The following is a 17042-nucleotide window of genomic DNA, read 5'->3' as shown; positions in this document are numbered from 1 at the left end:
TTAGTTTGACCAGCAGGTCTTGACTCATCCATGCCAGTGTCTTGCCTTCCTTTCCTGATTTCTTACACCTGGGGATCGAGAGCTCTTGCACTCTATGGACAGCATCCTTAAAGATCTGGCAGCTCTGTTCTGCTCCCTTGTCCCTGAGGGGAGTTTCCCAGGGGGTCCTATTGACTAACTCCTTGAACAGCTGGAAGTTTGCTTTCCTACAATTCAGGGTCCTGACTTTACTCTTCGCCTGACCCATATCCCTCAGGACTGTGAACTCCACCAGTGCATGATCACTGCAGCCCAGGCTGCCTCCAGTCTTGACGTCACCAATTAGCTCACTTGCGTTGGTGACCAACAGGTCCAGTAACGCATCCCCTCTGGTAGGGCTGTCTATTACCTGGCTTAAGAAGTTATCCTCAATGCACTCCAGGAGTCTCCTGGACTGCCTACTGTGGGGATGGGAATCTCACTAACGGACATTCCTGAGTTTGATTTTAATGAGCAAACACTGTACCACCTGGCATGACAAGGCACTTAAGCAGAAAATAACAGAGAAAGGAATGTGCAGCTGGAAGGAGAAAAACAAGATAAAGACCATGAAGGCATTTCGCATGATCAGGAAGAACGGGCCAATCTGCTAGAGCATAGATGCGCGTGAACACAAGGCTATAACCTATCTGCAAGCTGCAGGTAGCGCGTGTATACTTCTGCTTGCTATAAAAGATGCTAACAAAGAGCAATAAAGGTCTTTGGTTGCCGTGTCTGCCGGAGTCCGTGCCGCTTTTCACCCCCACAAATGGCGCCCAACGTGGGGCGAAAATGCTGGAACAGAGCACCGGTGGGGAGCCAGCTGAACGAGCCACAGCCAGCGGGAGACAGAGCAGTCTCAGGAAAGAGCTGGAGCCGGAACTTTGAATCATCGCCTCGTTGGAGCAGAGGTGAGCAGCTGGGAAACTTAAAATGGGATCGCAACTAACTAAGGAGGAGGAATCTATACTATGTATTATTAAGAAACTGTTAGAAAAGTGTGGAGTTAAGTATGATGACCATACCCTCCGCCTATTGCTTTCATGGCTAAAACGAAAGGGAATTCCCCTTGATTCGGCTACTGCTTTTAACAGCGAGCGGGAGACCCGCTATGGGGCGCGGGACTTGCTCAGTTAATGGGGGAGGACCCTGTCAATACGCCGCAACTGCAGGCACGGCTGGTGCCTGAAATTTTAAGACAATCAGCAGACCTTGCGTTTCAAGCAATGGTAAAGGTCCCTGATACAGGACGACCGGTAAAATCTTTTACTAGCATTAAGCAAGGGGCCAACGAACCTTACATGGATTTTATCGACAAGCTCCAAGAAGCTATTCAAAAACAAATACAAAATCCTGAAGCCAAAGAGGCATTGCTTATGAAATTGGCTATAGAAAATGCCAATGAGGACTGTAAAAGAGTCTTACAGACATTGCGAAATCCGACCATAATAGACATGCTTGACGCGTGCAATCGTGTGGGTTCAATTACACATGAGGTTTTTGCAGCCTGTTTAGCCGCTGCCTTGCGTCCCGGTAACAAAGCGTGTTTCCACTGTGGAAACTTGGGGCATTTTAAACGGCAATGTCCTGAGAATCCTGTACAGAAGGGAGGATCGGAAGGAATTCAGCAGCCTCCTGGTATTTGCCCGCGCTGCCGCAAGGGGAGGTACTATGTTAATCAATGCCGGTCAAAGTACGATCTCTGCGGTCGACCCTTGTCGGGAAACGGGAAGTCGAGCGCGAGGTGGGGGCGCGCACCGACACAAATGCCACCCCAAAATCCCCAACCCCAAAACCCCATGAGACCGCTGTCTCAGCAGGCCTGGATCACCTCAAGGCCAGAACCATCGGCAGTGCCGGAGTGGATGTCTCCACAGCCACCAATCTCTCTATAAACGATCAGACTGTGCACAGGGTGCCCCTCAATGTGAGAGGCCCCCTTGGCCAGGGGCTGAGTGCCCTATTGGTGGGGAGGTCCAGTGCTACTATGCAGGGTTTGTTTGTGTTACCTGGGGTTATCGACTCTGATTATACGGGACAGCTGCAAGCATTGCTATGGACCCCCTCTCCTCCAGTATTTATTCCAGCTGGAAGCAGGATTGCACAGCTAGTTCCTTTTAAGAGTATGGTTCGTAATCGGGATCCTATTTCCCGGGGAGCTGGTGGATTTGGGTCCACAGGTGAACCAAATATTTTTTGGACTCAGCTTGTCCAAAGAACTCAGCCCACTTTGACCTGCGCTCTAAAGAATAAAGGCAGCAAACCGGAACAACTGGTAGTGAAGGGAATGATAGATACAGGGGCAGACGTTACTATCATCAGTACTGCAAAGTGGCCTGGATCATGGGAAACCATCCCGGTCAACACAGGGCTAGTGGGAATCGGAGGCCTGTCGACGTCCAGGCAGAGTGCCAACTTAATACAGATTGTAAGCCCGGAAGGACAGGTTGCAACTATTCGACCTTTTGTGGTTCCTGCGCCGTTAAACCTGTGGGGACGAGATGTCTTGAGCACTTGGGGACTAGTGATTGGCACTGCTGATTCGCATCAACATTTTTAGCGGGGGTCACTGGCGCTCGGCCCACCGTTCGACTCACATGGCTCACCGATCAGCCAGTGTGGGTGGATCAGTGGCCCCTATCACAGGAAAAGGCCGACGTGTTGCGGACATTAGTGGACAAGCAAGTGAGTCAAGGACATCTGGTTCCCACCACCAGCGCCTGGAACACCCCAGTGTTTGTTATAAAAAAGAAAAGTGGCAAATGGAGACTTCTACATGATTTATGGCAAGTAAATGCCATGATATGGGGACATTGCAACCAGGTATGCCTTCACCAACATTGATACCTCGTCAATGGGACATTGTGATTATCGATTTGAAAGACTGCTTTTTCACGATTCCCTTAGCGCCGGAAGATGCTCCCAGATTTGCCTTCTCTCTCCCAGTTGTAAACCATCAAGGGCCTGGGTTGCGATATCATTGGACGGTGTTGCCCCAGGGCATGAAAAACAGTCCCACAATATGTCAAATGTATGTTGCGCGTGCGTTGTCGCCCATAAGAAACAAATATCCTGACTTAATTTGTTATCACTACATGGACGATATTTTAATCGCCGGACGGGACCCAAAGGAACTGGTCACAGTTATGAAAGATATGTTGCAGGGGTTAAAGACATACGGCTTGCAAATAGCTCCTGAAAAGGTGCAAGTGCAAGCCCCGTGGAAGTACTTGGGGTGGAAGATTTTGGAACATACGATACAGCCCCAACCCATAACCTTGCAATCTAACATTAAGACACCGAATGACTTGCAAAAACTAGTAGGGACTATCAATTGGGTGCGCCCATTGCTGGGAATAGATAATGACATGTTAAACCCACTGTTCAAGTTGTTAAAGGGTAATCCTGAGTTGACATCTCCACGAGAATTAACGATAGAGGCCTAACAAGCGCTAGGAAAAATATCACAGGCGCTTACCGAGAGGCAGGCACAACGCGTAATTGAAGGATTGGGAGTTAACTTGTATGTCCTAAATCAGTCCAGACAAGCAGTGGGCCTCTTAGGCCAATGGGACACCAAGGGTACCCAGGATCCCTTAGCCATCATTGAGTGGGTATTCCTGCCGCATCAAGCACCAAAAATGATAGTGACAAGGGTGGAAATGTTTTCGATGCTTGTGCGAAAGGGACGCGCGCGATGTTTGGAATTAACGGGCACAGATCTTAAAACAATTTATCTCCCACTGACTAAAGACCACCTTAATTGGTGTGAGGCTAATAGCCTAGAACTACAGATAGCGCTGGAAAACTTTAAGGGACAAACTCTAATTCACTATCCATCTCACAAATTATTCTCCCTTAATGAGGAAATTAGTATAATTCCTGAATCGTTGAGTAAGGAGGTACCTGTCGAAGGACCCACCTTATTCACCGATGGATCAGGACGAACAGGTAAGGCAGTTATAGTGTGGTGTGAAAAAGGGGAATGGAAACATCAAGTTCACCATGTTGTAGGAAGTCCTCAGCTGGTGGAAATATACGCAGTAATTCAGGTCTTTCGCCAATGGGAGATGCCATTAAATTTGGTTACTGATTCTCAGTACGTCGCCAACGTTGTCAGGCGCTTGGTAAAGGCTTGGCTCAAAGAAGTTGATAACGAACCTGTGTTTTTAATGTTCAAACAGGTATGGGACTTGTTGAATCGCCGCGTAAACCCGTATTACGTGCTCCACGTGAGGAGTCATACCTCCCTCCCAGGGTTTATATCAGAAGGGAATGCGCAAGCTGATCGTCTCGCTGCCCCCGTATGGACAGTCCCTGTACCAGACGTTTCTACACAAGCCCGATTGTCGCACGAGTTTTTCCATCAATCTGCCCGAATGCTGCGTCGACAATTTGGGTTGACTTGGGACACGGCACAAAGTATTGTACAAATGTGTCCTGACTGTCAGCAATTAGTTCCCATACCCCAAACAGGGGTAAATCCCCGAGGAGAAAAGGCCCTACAGATTTGGCAATCCGATGTTACTCATATCGGAGAATTTGGCAAACAAAAATATGTGCATGTTTCCATCGATACATTCTCCGGAGCTCTATGGGCGACCGCAGAGACCGGAGAAAAAAGCAAAGATATTTTACGGCACTGGAAAGGGGCCTTTGCTGCTCTAGGGGTTCCACACCAGATCAAAACAGACAATGGGCCCGGGTACATAAGCGCAAAAACGCAGGCCTTTTTGGCACAATGGGGCATTCAACATATCACTGGTATCCCTTATTCCCCTCAGAGCCAGGGTATCGTTGAGCGGGCTCATCTCACTCTCAAGCAGCTACTACAAAAACAAAAAGGGGGAATGCTAGGGGAATCACCGCAAGCCCGCCTCCATAAAGCAATATATGTGTTAAATCATCTTACAATAAGGAAAGACAGGACAGCAGTTGGCAGCCCTAACACGGTAATAGCGAGACACTTTACATCTTGTAACTCAGCTTCTCTGGTAGGAGAAAGGGCTCGGGTGTGGGTCAAGTCATTGGAAAATAGCCAATGGGAAGGCCCTTATGATCTTATAACATGGGGGAGAGGATATGCTTGTGTTTCCACAGATCGTGGACCCCGATGGATACCTGCCCGCTGCGTTTGACCATATCTGGACAAGGAGCCCAAGGAGCCCACAGATGCATCAATGGTTTGAAGTAGATTACTGGGACTTACACAAAGTATCTCATTCGATATTCGGGGAACCACCTAGTGGGCCAGGCCATGTCGGGGTATATAGAGGACCAAGTGGGTTGCCATTAGCCGTGGACTGGGAACACCAGGCGGCGGAGAAGAGTCAACTGGATAATCGAGAGGTGACAGGAATTCCCTGCCTCCAGTGTCCCGGATAAACACATCACGCATGGACTTTGTGCAAATACGATAATTGCGAAAGAAACTGGTATTGTCACTCTCAGTTCCGGGCGGAAAGGTGCACAAGGTGTAAAGGGCATACCACCGGGAGCGCCGAACCACAGAATCTACAGCTAGTGTGTGGGAGATCACATGGTGTCCCCCAGCTGTGGACTGTGTGGGAAATGGACTGGGAAAGTACCAAATGACAGTGTGACAAATGATTTGGGTGGAAACGGAACAAAAAGAGAACGTAAACCATGACGCCAGTATGGGGGGGTGTCTTGTGGCTGGTATCACTGTGTGCAGTTGCTGCGTTATGGGCACCCTCACAGCCGAAGGAAAATGTTTGGGTAACTCTAGCCAATCAGACAGGACAGGATTCCATCTGCCTGTCGATATCTTCCCCCGGCAACCCCTTTTCTACCTGCCTAGTGGGGCTTCCTTTAGATAATTGGGACTCGGGCCTGATTAGTCCTTTCAAGGAGGCCTGCGGGGGGGGACGACACGCCACTGACAATTGGGATGGATGCCTACCACATCTTAATCACTTGCCAATAGAACCTCAGGAACTCGAGCTATTAGGGTCCATAAAAATGGATTGGTGTTTGTATTTCAATTATTCAGGGGCCAATGTTTCCTGAGCCTGGCCTGGCATTCCCTCTCATATTAAAGGTGGGCCGTGTTCGTTGGGAAGATTAACTCTACTAATGCCAAACACATCTATGATCCTAGACCACAGAAGGGGCACCTCTAAGACGCGCAGTAAGCGCGGAGCACATGCCTACACTTCACAATGTGATGATGCTGTCGACCTATGGAACCGGAACACTGTAGCTGCGGTTGCAATCTTGGCTCCAGGTGTCGCAGCAGCAAAGAGTTTGGTCACATTAAATAAATTAGGATGTTGGCTAGCGAAACAATCAAACGCAACCTCTGAAGCACTAACAGGATTACTAATGGATGTAGATTCTATACGACATGCTACTTTGCAAAATAGAGCAGTGATAGATTTTTTGCTTTTAGCGCAAGGCCATGGGTGTGAAGAGTTGGAGGGAATGTGTTGTATGAACCTATCTGATCATTCGGAATCAATTCACCGCAGCATTCAGATGTTGAAGGAAGGAGTACAGAAGCTAAGAGTGGAAGACCCCTGGGACTGGCTGGATAAATTATTCGGGAAATGGGGTCTAAGTGGCTGGTTAAAAGGACTAGCCAAGCTAGGAGGGCTATGCTTAGTAACGTTCCTTTGCATCCTGGTTTGTGTGCCGTGTCTGTTACAAGGTATGCGAAAAATGATTGAAAGATCTGTTTCAGCAGTGTTTCTAGTAAAACAAAAAGGGGGAGATGTGGGGATGGGAATCTCACTAACGGACATTCCTGAGTTTGATTTTAATGAGCAAACACTGTACCACCTGGCATGACAAGGCACTTAAGCAGAAAATAACAGAGAAAGGAATGTGCAGCTGGAAGGAGAAAAACAAGATAAAGACCATGAAGGCATTTCGCATGATCAGGAAGAACGGGCCAATCTGCTAGAGCATAGATGCGCGTGAACACAAGGCTATAACCTATCTGCAAGCTGCAGGTAGCGCGTGTATACTTCTGCTTGCTATAAAAGATGCTAACAAAAAGCAATAAAGGTCTTTGGTTGCCGTGTCTGCCGGAGTCCGTGCCGCTTTTCACCCCCACAGCCTACAGCTCGCCATGCTATTTTTCCAGCAGATGTCGGGGTGGTTGAAGTCCCCCAGCAGGACGAGAGCCTGCGAGCGCAATGCCTCCTGTAGCTGGAGTAAGAAGGCTTCGTCAATAGGCTCCCCTTGATCGGGCGGCCTGTAGTAGACACCAACCACAAGGTTCCCTTTGTTGCCTCGGTCTCTAATTCTTACCCATAAGCTTTCAACCTGCTCGTGGCTATTCTTCAGAGACAGCTCTTCACAATCCATCCATTTCTTGATGTAGAGGGCAACCCCTCCGCCCCTCCTTCCTTGCCTGTCCCTTCTGAACAGCCTGTAGCCATCGATAGCAGCACTCCAGTCATGGGATTCGTCCCACCAAGTTTCAGTAATGGCAGCTAGGTCGTAGCTTTCTAGCAGCACGGTGGCTTCCAACTCCTCCTGTTTGTTGCCCATGCTGCATGCATTGGTGTAGAGGCACTTCAGCTGGGCTGTCAGCTGTGTCACCTTTTTAGAGGAACACCCCTTAATTCCTTTGAGGTATTTCACTGGTGTTTCCCTGTTGGCTCCTATTACCTCAGGAGCCCCTGGCTCATCTCCATAAGACTTCAAGTGTGCTCCAGTGTACCCAGCATGTCTCGGAGCAACAGGCTGAGGCCCTCGCTAGCACCCCGTCCCTCTAACCTTGGCGTGTCATCCCACAGCTTGTCACGGGCAAGCCTGATATTATCCCCCTCCCCCTTCAAGCCTAGTTTAAAGCTCTGTCAATCAGCTCCGCTAGCTCGTGAGCAAAGACCCCCTTTCATTCAATGTAAAGACTTTGTTCCAATTGCCAAGACCATTTAGTCAGAATTAAAAGAGAAAATGCAACAGGGAGAGCTTAGTGAAACTTTGGATACAGCCCAATGAAAAGTTAATAGTCTGATCTTCATATTTGCCCAAATGGCTACTCATAGCCTGCAGTAAATTGTGGTTTTATTTCGTGAATGTAACAAAAAAAAATTCCTGTGATTTAAAATCTCATTTTATGGTAAACCTCTCAAGTCTTGCTATGAAAACTGGTAATTATCTTTATTCAAATTATCTTATTTGAAACATATTTTTAAGCAAATTAAAAAATGATAGCTTGTATTATTAGTCACTTTGGTTAAACACTGCACCACAGAAGATCTCCATTGGGCAGAAACATTCTAGTGTGAAAAGGGGAAAAACAAGTAAAGTTTGTCAAATTTAAAAAAGAATGAAGAAATATAAATAATAATTTCTAAATTTTAGAAAGGTATTTACATTTTGTAATTACATCATCATCAAAAACTTTCAAGGACTGCCATTTTGCTATCTTTTACCTAACAGGGAATGTACAGACCAAAATAAAAAAGCATGATCAATATAATTCCTCTGATTATTATTAAGAAATAAACAATTACTTGACATGTAAACTTACTAAAACAAACACAGTATTTTAGCAAAACTATGGCCCTACTTCAGCTGAAGTCACTGCATCCACAGATCCACAAGTGTGACACTATCTAAGGATTCATGAGGGTGTATTTCTATTATAAGAAATAAAGCACAATTAAGAAGCCAGATAATCTCTCCAACCTTTTGTGGAAATGCAGCGATATACCAGTGTATGCTATAACATTATGTAAGTACAATGTAAAGCTGGTATAGTGCTAAGCATATTAAGTAAAGAATGACCTGGTTGTTGGATCATCTTTCTGTGTCCAACAGGAAGTATCTTAGCTCAGAGCAAGGTTGACTCTAAAACTCTTGATTATATTCAGCAATCCCAATTGTATACCATGGAACAAATCTGGAATATATGGCTGACATGCAATTCAAACTATGTAAGTGAGCAGTATAACTGAGAAGTACAGAAGACTCAGCAAAGTCAATACACACATCTGCCTAAATAGACATGGAAGTGATCTAACTTTTTTGCAAGGGTGGGTGATGGAAGTCCAAACTATATAACTATATGTCTTTATCCAAACTAGAAGTGAAGGTGGTATTCCTGTTAGCAGAAATGTTAGCAATTCTGAGACCTTATTCCTGATAATGCTTGTAATGTGCTCAGATACCACAGGTACCAGTAACACCAAGACTTGGAGAAACACAGCCCATAAGTAGAAAGAACGCTTCAACAAGACCATTATAACAAATACTATGGTTCAAAAGGTAAACAAAATTGCATGGTCTGTCAAGACACTGCTGACACACTGGGCATTTTGAAGGGAACTCTGATTCTAAATACATTTGGCCTGTGTTTCCTGCCTCCGTTTCTATATGCCCTCTCTTCAGGCTAGTCTTCTGATCTAGTATTTTACAGACCATGTTCTGTGGCCTTTAATCCCATGCGTGTTTCCTGGACACGAGTAATCTTAGTGGCTTCAGAGGGGGGGAAAAGGGTGCCTGGATACAATTTTGTATTTTGCTTAATATTAACCTCACACTTGACACCATTTCAAGGATGTCTCAGATCACCTGCTCTCCTACCTCTCTGCTTGGATTTTAACAAGTGGATGCGTACAAATGTCCTCCAGTCTAGCTCTCAACTGGATCAAGGTCTTGAAATAACCTGAGTAGCAAATTAAGTCAGCAAGACATACACAAGTGTTCTGAGATCCAGTAACTCCCCATATTGACCACAGCAAATTGAGAACATATAAACATGCCACTGGGACCAGCCAACTGTCAGGCCTGCTGGCAAAGAACATGCTGATGGATTTTCTGGACATGGTCAGCAAAGTGCTACTAGAGAGAAACACAGGCAGAGCTGTGTAGCTCTGTACCATGTCAGGTTTTCAGTTTATAATAGGTACCATTACGTTCTGCCCTCCCACTGTACCCTCAACAGTATTTTATCTAAGGAAATGTAATTTTCACTGCTGTGGGTTTGCTTGCCTTTTTTTTTTTAATCCACCTGTTTTACAAAGCAAGCACAGGATAAATACTGCTCTCACTGAAGCAAACAGCATTTAGTCTACTTATACAAATGCAAATCACACAGATAACAAAGACAAAATAGAGGGGAACACTGCATTCAACATCCAAAGAATGTGTTCGAATTAACAGAAAGCAGGCCACAGACTCTCCCATAAATGTCAGTATTAGAGCCTAGAACTAACACCTTTTAAAACTAGATCACACATTTCTTATGAAAAAACACACAAGTTTTAGCATGCAAGAAAAACTTTGCATTTCAGATTTATGATTTAAGTTGTTGTTGATGAAATAGCTTTCCAATTACCAAGGCCTTCATAGGAGAAGCAGGAATGCATTATGTGTTAATGATCACAACCAGGGGGTCCAAGCTTTACTCTCTTGCCAGAAGTATAGCAGATCCTCCCTGCAGCTTCACCATGCCTATTTCCTGTCAGACCACTCAGAGATAATGTCATTCATCTCAGGGTGTCACAAGACCTGTCATTAGCTTCAATAAAAGACCTCAAAAAAAGGCTGGATGGTGTTTTATCCAGAGCTCATAGGCTGCAGTCAGGCATGTCATTGCCTAACAGTTCAGAACTTAAGTTATCTTTAAAAGAATAATTTTTCAGCTAACAACAATTCTAGAACACTTCTCTGAAGAGCAGAAAACTCTCTGCATGGAGAGAGTCCATTAGTCAATGGTTTTATCATATACAGTTAGGTGACTGATCAGAGCTTGCTAAAGTTATCCTTTGAGAGTCTTTTTTTTTTTCCTTCTTTTTACCTCTTAGGGAAAAATTGACAGAACTGTCAAAATAATTCAGGTTCTAGCCAAATAGTAAGATCTTTGAAGAACTGCCCCTGATTGTGTTTGCCTGCAGGAGGTAATTTACTATTATAAATTCTTCAATGACTGAGCTTCTTATTGTTAGAGACCCATAGTTACCGGTGTTTTTAACAGCCAAATCTTATGTAGCTTTCAAAACAGTTTGCTGTCAAATAACAATAGACTTTGTTCTTTAATTACAGCAAGTGACCTCCTTGCCCTTTTATTTCACAGTGAATAAACTAGAGCCAAGGCCAGCTAGAAAAGTACATGAAAAGCATATCTCCATAACATCATTAATCAAAGCATGTACTTAAATGATTTACATCAATAGGTAAAATGTACACAATTTCCCAATGAAGTGGAAAACACCCTCATTTCTGCTATAAGAAGAATAAAATAAATAATACCAGCCAACATGTTAATTTGCTTGACAACTTTCAGATGTGAAATGCAGTCTTAATGAAAAGCAATGCACTAATACAAGAGAAGTAAATTCCAATCTGAATATTACTATTGATTCATTTAAAAAGGCAACTTTTTGTTTGGTTGTTTTTTTACAGCTCTGACGATACATTCAGATCTTCTGTATTATTTTCATTTAAATGCACAGATTTGCATACACCAAATATAACTTTCCCATCTCAGAGTAAAGTGTGCCTGCTTGAATACCCAAATTCTCCCTGTAACACATACAAAGCAAAACTTTCTAGATAATCTGAACGCTTTTCAATGTAACAGCTGTTAAAATTACAAAAGCATAGCTAAAGCAAATGAAGAGTTCATGCTGACAAACACCCAGTAACTGTGCTAAAAAAGCATGGATGAGGAATGGAGACAGGTTGTAACACCAAAAATCTTTAGGAGTAGTTAGCCTACCTGTCAAAGCTACTTATTCAGACATGTCACTGGTGGCTTAACCACAAAATGGGCTGCACGAATATAGCTCAAACATCTTAAAATTACAGCATACTTTGACTTTATCCACATATTAGGGGAGTAGTAATTTTTACAACATACTTGCAGTTTCTGCATAAAAGAGCCAGCAGAACAGAGTCATTGATTTAATTAGGTTCCATAAGATCCAATTTATCATGTTTTACATTACTTTCTGCAGCAAGGAAACAGAATAAATAGACTAAAACCTGAAGCATGCTGTGAAAATTAAACAGTGACTACAATTCTTGGGAATCTGCTCCAAGCTTTTCAGAAACAGTAAACAAATGCAATATTCCACATCACATACAAAAACCTTCAGATTTTGAATCAGCATTAACTCATTTGTATCTAGGAAGAAAGTATCCAAATTCATGAGACGTCTTTCATGAACATTAAGACAACTGGAAATTGATTTTAACATGCAGGCTTGAAAATTATATATTTATCTACAAATACAAGGTGTTTTGTGCAAATATAGCATATATATTCTAGTGTGTAAATAGTTAAAGCAAGAACACAACAAATCTAAAATCCTTTAAAAGAAATCTTTCCAATTATTATTAAACATTTGGAAAAAAGCCAAAACAGCAAACAAAACACTGAAGTTTCACTAATAATACCACAGGCTAGGTTTAAAGTTGCAACCATTGTCAGCAACGGGCGCTGAAAGGAACATTCTTTAGGAAGAGAAACACTAAGGAATGTTATTAAGACAGCAAGCAAGCACACCATTATGCCAGAAAACGGCCAACACTGCATGACTAATGGGCGAAGCCTATATTAAAGCAGGGCAGTGGCTGTTACTGGAAATGCAAGCTCTAAATCTCCTAGAAGAGCAGCAACTACAACACAAAGTGTACTACTGTCTCTAAACCACTCCATATATGTTTGCTCTTAATTTACATATGACCCAATTTACATTACATGAACGATTACTTACTTTGTACAATTTCCTGTGTGACTACAGAGTGAAAAGAACACAAAAACTGGAGAAACCACAGCACTCTCTAACCTCTGTTGCCATGACAACAGCTTTTGAGATACTGAAATGTTCAGACTGCCAGCTAAAAAAAATTGTTGAATGTGAACATTTAGCTGAAAGATTAAAACGCTAAGGGGGTTGCAGAATGGCAGTACCTCCCACATTCCAGGCAGCCACTGAATCCAATCAGATGGCTGACTCTTTAACCACAACCATTGTGAAGACCAGATTAGGGCAATTTATCTAAATAGTTAAAGCGGATTAGAGAACTGCAATTTGAAGAGTATTGGCAACAAAAGTAAATGTCTACTGTACTAAGTTAATAAAGAGACGATAGAATTTTAGGACACCTTTTCACAGTGAACAGAACTTTCATAAATCAAAGTGCAAATATAAACCTATGAATTAAAGCAATCTGGTTTTCTTTCAATTGTGTTTAGAAAAGGTCACAAGGCTCATTCAAATTCATCTGTAGATATGCTATCTTAAAAGCAATAATATGCATACAATATGAAATTTAATCTGCTCCTTGTCTTAAACGCAAGGTCTTGAAATTATCTTCAAGTTTTCTTAACAAATATTTGATGTGACAAACACCCAAATCTAATCCTCAAAAGTCTACTTAAATATTAAACAACCTTCAACATCACTGAAAAATAAAAAAGCCAAAAACACGTCATAAAAAGGCATAACTTCCCTGAGATCTTCAGTCCTCCCAGGTACTTGCAAACCATGCCATACAGTTAACACCAACCCAAAAGTTTTCCCATCACTGAACGTTTGCTCAGGGAAGTTGTAAAAGCAGACAATCAAGTCACAAACACCCTAAAATTGTTCATTTGAGGGGTGTGTGTTTTTGCTTTACTTTTCAGGTAGACTTTGTTTAACAACCTGTAGAATTCATCTGACTTGCAATCCTGGGCCAACGCTAGCCCCCCAGATCCCCAAGAAGCTGCCTTCTGCCCTTTGAACAGAACAAATCCTGCTGATACCAGAACCTGCCTAAATGAGTGCTAACAAAAGCCAAGTTCTCCCTCCACCCTTCCCTAAGAATACATGACCATGTATTCTTACAGAGAGCATCCTTCATACATTAACAGAAAGGAAGAAAAGCACACACCCTCATTCGATTTCTTTTATACATTTCAACCCCTCAATAAACAAGCAGTTCTCATCCAAGAACCCACGGGGCTCAGATTAAGAAAGCTCCCTCAAACAAGAGACAAACTGTTCCCCTCTGTTCTGAAAGCTGTTTTGCACACATATCTCAGTACAAGGTGCATCCCCCTCCTCCTTTCAGGAGGACCAGAGGCACCACCTGTCTGCTGGCTCATTCCTCCCCATTCTCCACACCAGCTTCTGAGGCCTTTGGCCTGCTGTACCACCGCAAGAGCCCCCAGTAAAATAAACATCCGGCATCTCTGCAAAGGGGAGCGACAGAGCCCAGGTCTCTGTTGATGCCTCTCTTCTCCCAAATGCAATCTTAACTCCAGAGAGGGGGTCAAAGGAGAAAAGGTCCCTTTAGACTTTGGAAGAGGAATGACCGCGAATACCCGCCAGTGTTGTAGCAAAGGGACAGCACATACAGCTCCAAGACCTACTGCTGGTGGAGCCTGAGATACACACCACCACCACCATCCCAGGCAAACACACAAACCTTCAGCCTGCAAACACATGCCATCCCACTGGTACCAACACTACTGCTCTCTGCTAAAATCAGGAACAGCTCAGTCAGGGTCATCTCAGGGTTTGTCCTTTTGGGTGAATGCAATCGAAAGGAGCAGACAACGCAAAATAGAAATGTTCTCCAAGTCTGGGGATGGGAAGGGGAAATCAAAAGGAAAAGAAGCACACTCAAAACATGGTGTCTCCTGTATAGGGAAGGGGTTTGTTTTTTGGGATTTTTTAGAGGAAGAACAGATGCATGTCACAAATACACAACTGAGAGAACAACAGGAGCCAAGCACACAGTTGTGGGAAGTTTATCATAGACACAGGGAGACACAGAAGAAAAGGGATGGAGAGAAGCTTGTCCTACCTTTTCTGTTTTCAGTCTCTTGATTCGCCTGTGGCTCTCCTCCTCCTCTTCCTTCTTTACCAAAATAGAGTTCCCCAATAACCCCAAATCCAGGGTACTTTTGCTCACCTCCCCCACGGTGGAGGAGGCGCAGTGGAAGGGGCTGCTGCTCCCACCACCACCTCCCTTGGCGCCATAGCCATACAGGTGCCCAGAGGAAGCTTGGCTGCTGCCACCCCCACTGCCATTGGGGTGGCCCTGCTGCAGGTCATGATGCTTCTCTTTCCTGGATTTCCCCACATCCTTATCCCACTTGGAGCCTCTGCTGCCCTGGTTTTTACCTGGTTTCTCCTCTTTGTTTTTCCCATGAGAGGCACTAGTGTTGCTGCTGGTGGTGGTGTTATTGCTGTTTAGGTTACTGCTCACATTCTGACCCAGTGCTGAATTCATGCCAGTTGTCTCTCCAGGGCGCCCTTGGACTTCCTGCCTCTTGCCAGCACTGCTGATCTCAGGAATCCCATACAAGGCAGCAGAAGGCAGAGATTTATTAGCATCCTTATAAGTTCTGCTCCTTTTCACTTTTGATTTGCTAGTCTCTTTGTGAGAGGAACTCCCCTGGGGAGCAGAGGGCTGAACAGAAGCAAATTTTAGGCCATCAGCTAAGGCTGAGGTAGCATTAGCCCCACTAGAAGCCAGACCCCCACAATCCTTGGAGCTGGTGTTGCTGCTGCTGGTGGTGGTGATATTAGTGGAATTATTCATCTCAAATTTCTGTCTGTCCTTCTCCAAATCAGCATCCAAATCAATTATTAAATTCCCAACCCCGATTTCCCAATCATCGCCACTGTCATAAGCATCAACTGCATTTGGATCCACACCTTTTCCTGCAGTGGAAGTATTCACTGACATCCTGAAGATGAGATCTCCAGAATAAAAATCCGATGAACTTTCCTTTGGAGATGTGGGGACATTCGTTTATCTCCGTTGGGCTTTTTTAAATTTAACTCTTCTTATCTTCCTCCTCCAGGTATGTCTAGGTTTATACCCTGCAGTCCATGTCCACCTTTTCCTGCGAGAAGGGGAAAAGTCAAATGTTTCTTGTTTGGGTGTTACCAGAATAATGACTAATAAAAAGGGGACAAGGTAGAGGGAACAAAATAGTTCCGTATTTTCACAGGTTTGTTTTTAAGTTTGTTAAACTGGAGGCAATGGCTGTGATGCTTTTATAGTGAGCATCTTGAATCTAGTTGTATCTCAACATCCACGATCGCTCTTAAAGTCATGTCCAAAAAAAAGAAAAAGAAAGAAAGAAAAAAAACCCACAAAAAATTAACTATGTGATTTAAATCCACAAATCTCAGACTTAGGGCTGGTGCCTAGCTGTTGGAGCACAAGTTGTAATCTAACCCCCTGGACCACCACCTAGGCACAAAAGAGAAAAAAGAAATGACAGATTCACTCTTCAGTGCATTCCATGGATTTTGTGGCTTTAAACCAGACCCTTGAAGTTTTGTGACTTTGCTATATTATCTATTACCCCTTCTACTTAATTGGGGGCGGGGGGGGGGGGGGGGGGCGGGGAGAGGTGGCGCTAAGGAAAGTGGGAAACCTAGTTTTCCTTGACACAATACAGCTTCTGTTAAAAACCAACAACCTATAAATACAAATGTTTACTGGAACATATTAAACCCCATAGGTTTAAAAAAAAAAAAAGAAATAAAAAGGTCTTCTTTCTTTTAAAAATATGATCAAGATAATAGTTCTAAAAGCAGTTCTAATGTACTCCTAGTTCACAAAATTGTTAGGTCTGTTAAATATAGTATTATTTACTCTACAGGAAACTGATTCATACATACATTTAATTGATCTGCACCAAGGTGGCCTCAATGACTGTGAATGAATGCATGTTTGACAAAGCTTAGTTAAAATGATTTTTAAAGGGATCTCTCCCTTTTATAGTCGACTGTCCAAATATTTATACATATATAGGCATATTGCTTACCTTTAATCCTTTTTTTTTAATTAAACCAGCAAATCAAAATGCTGTTTCCACTCGTCTCAGCAACAATTCTGTGCCTCATTTTACTTAAAGAGCAAGTGATCAAGAAGTAGAAAGCAAGTAACATCTCAGCCAGTATAAATCAGTCAATAACATATCTCCCTCTACTTTGGGGCACAGATCAGAAGTCTTTTTTTCTTTCAGTTTTTCTTCCTTGCTTAAAAAAAGCCCTGGACCTCAGAGTCATCCTGATCAGCAAGTAATGATC

The 17042-nt window shown here is 43.6% G+C and overlaps 1 protein-coding gene across 1 annotated transcript in view; it reads right to left on the bottom strand.

Moving 5' to 3' along the window:
- The window catches only part of LOC143171898 (zinc finger protein 608-like), a 135694-nt gene extending 120010 nt beyond the window's left edge, over positions 1-15684 (bottom strand). The window contains exon 1 of the mRNA XM_076361066.1: positions 14797-15684. Coding sequence (XP_076217181.1) covers positions 14797-15684 — 888 coding nt within the window. The remainder of the gene's footprint in view (positions 1-14796) is intronic.
- Positions 15685-17042: the final 1358 nt, after the last annotated feature.

This window comes from Aptenodytes patagonicus, chromosome W (assembly GCF_965638725.1).
Source record: "Aptenodytes patagonicus chromosome W, bAptPat1.pri.cur, whole genome shotgun sequence".
Taxonomy (NCBI): Eukaryota; Metazoa; Chordata; class Aves; order Sphenisciformes; family Spheniscidae; genus Aptenodytes; species Aptenodytes patagonicus.
This window is presented reverse-complemented; position numbering and strand designations above follow the sequence as displayed.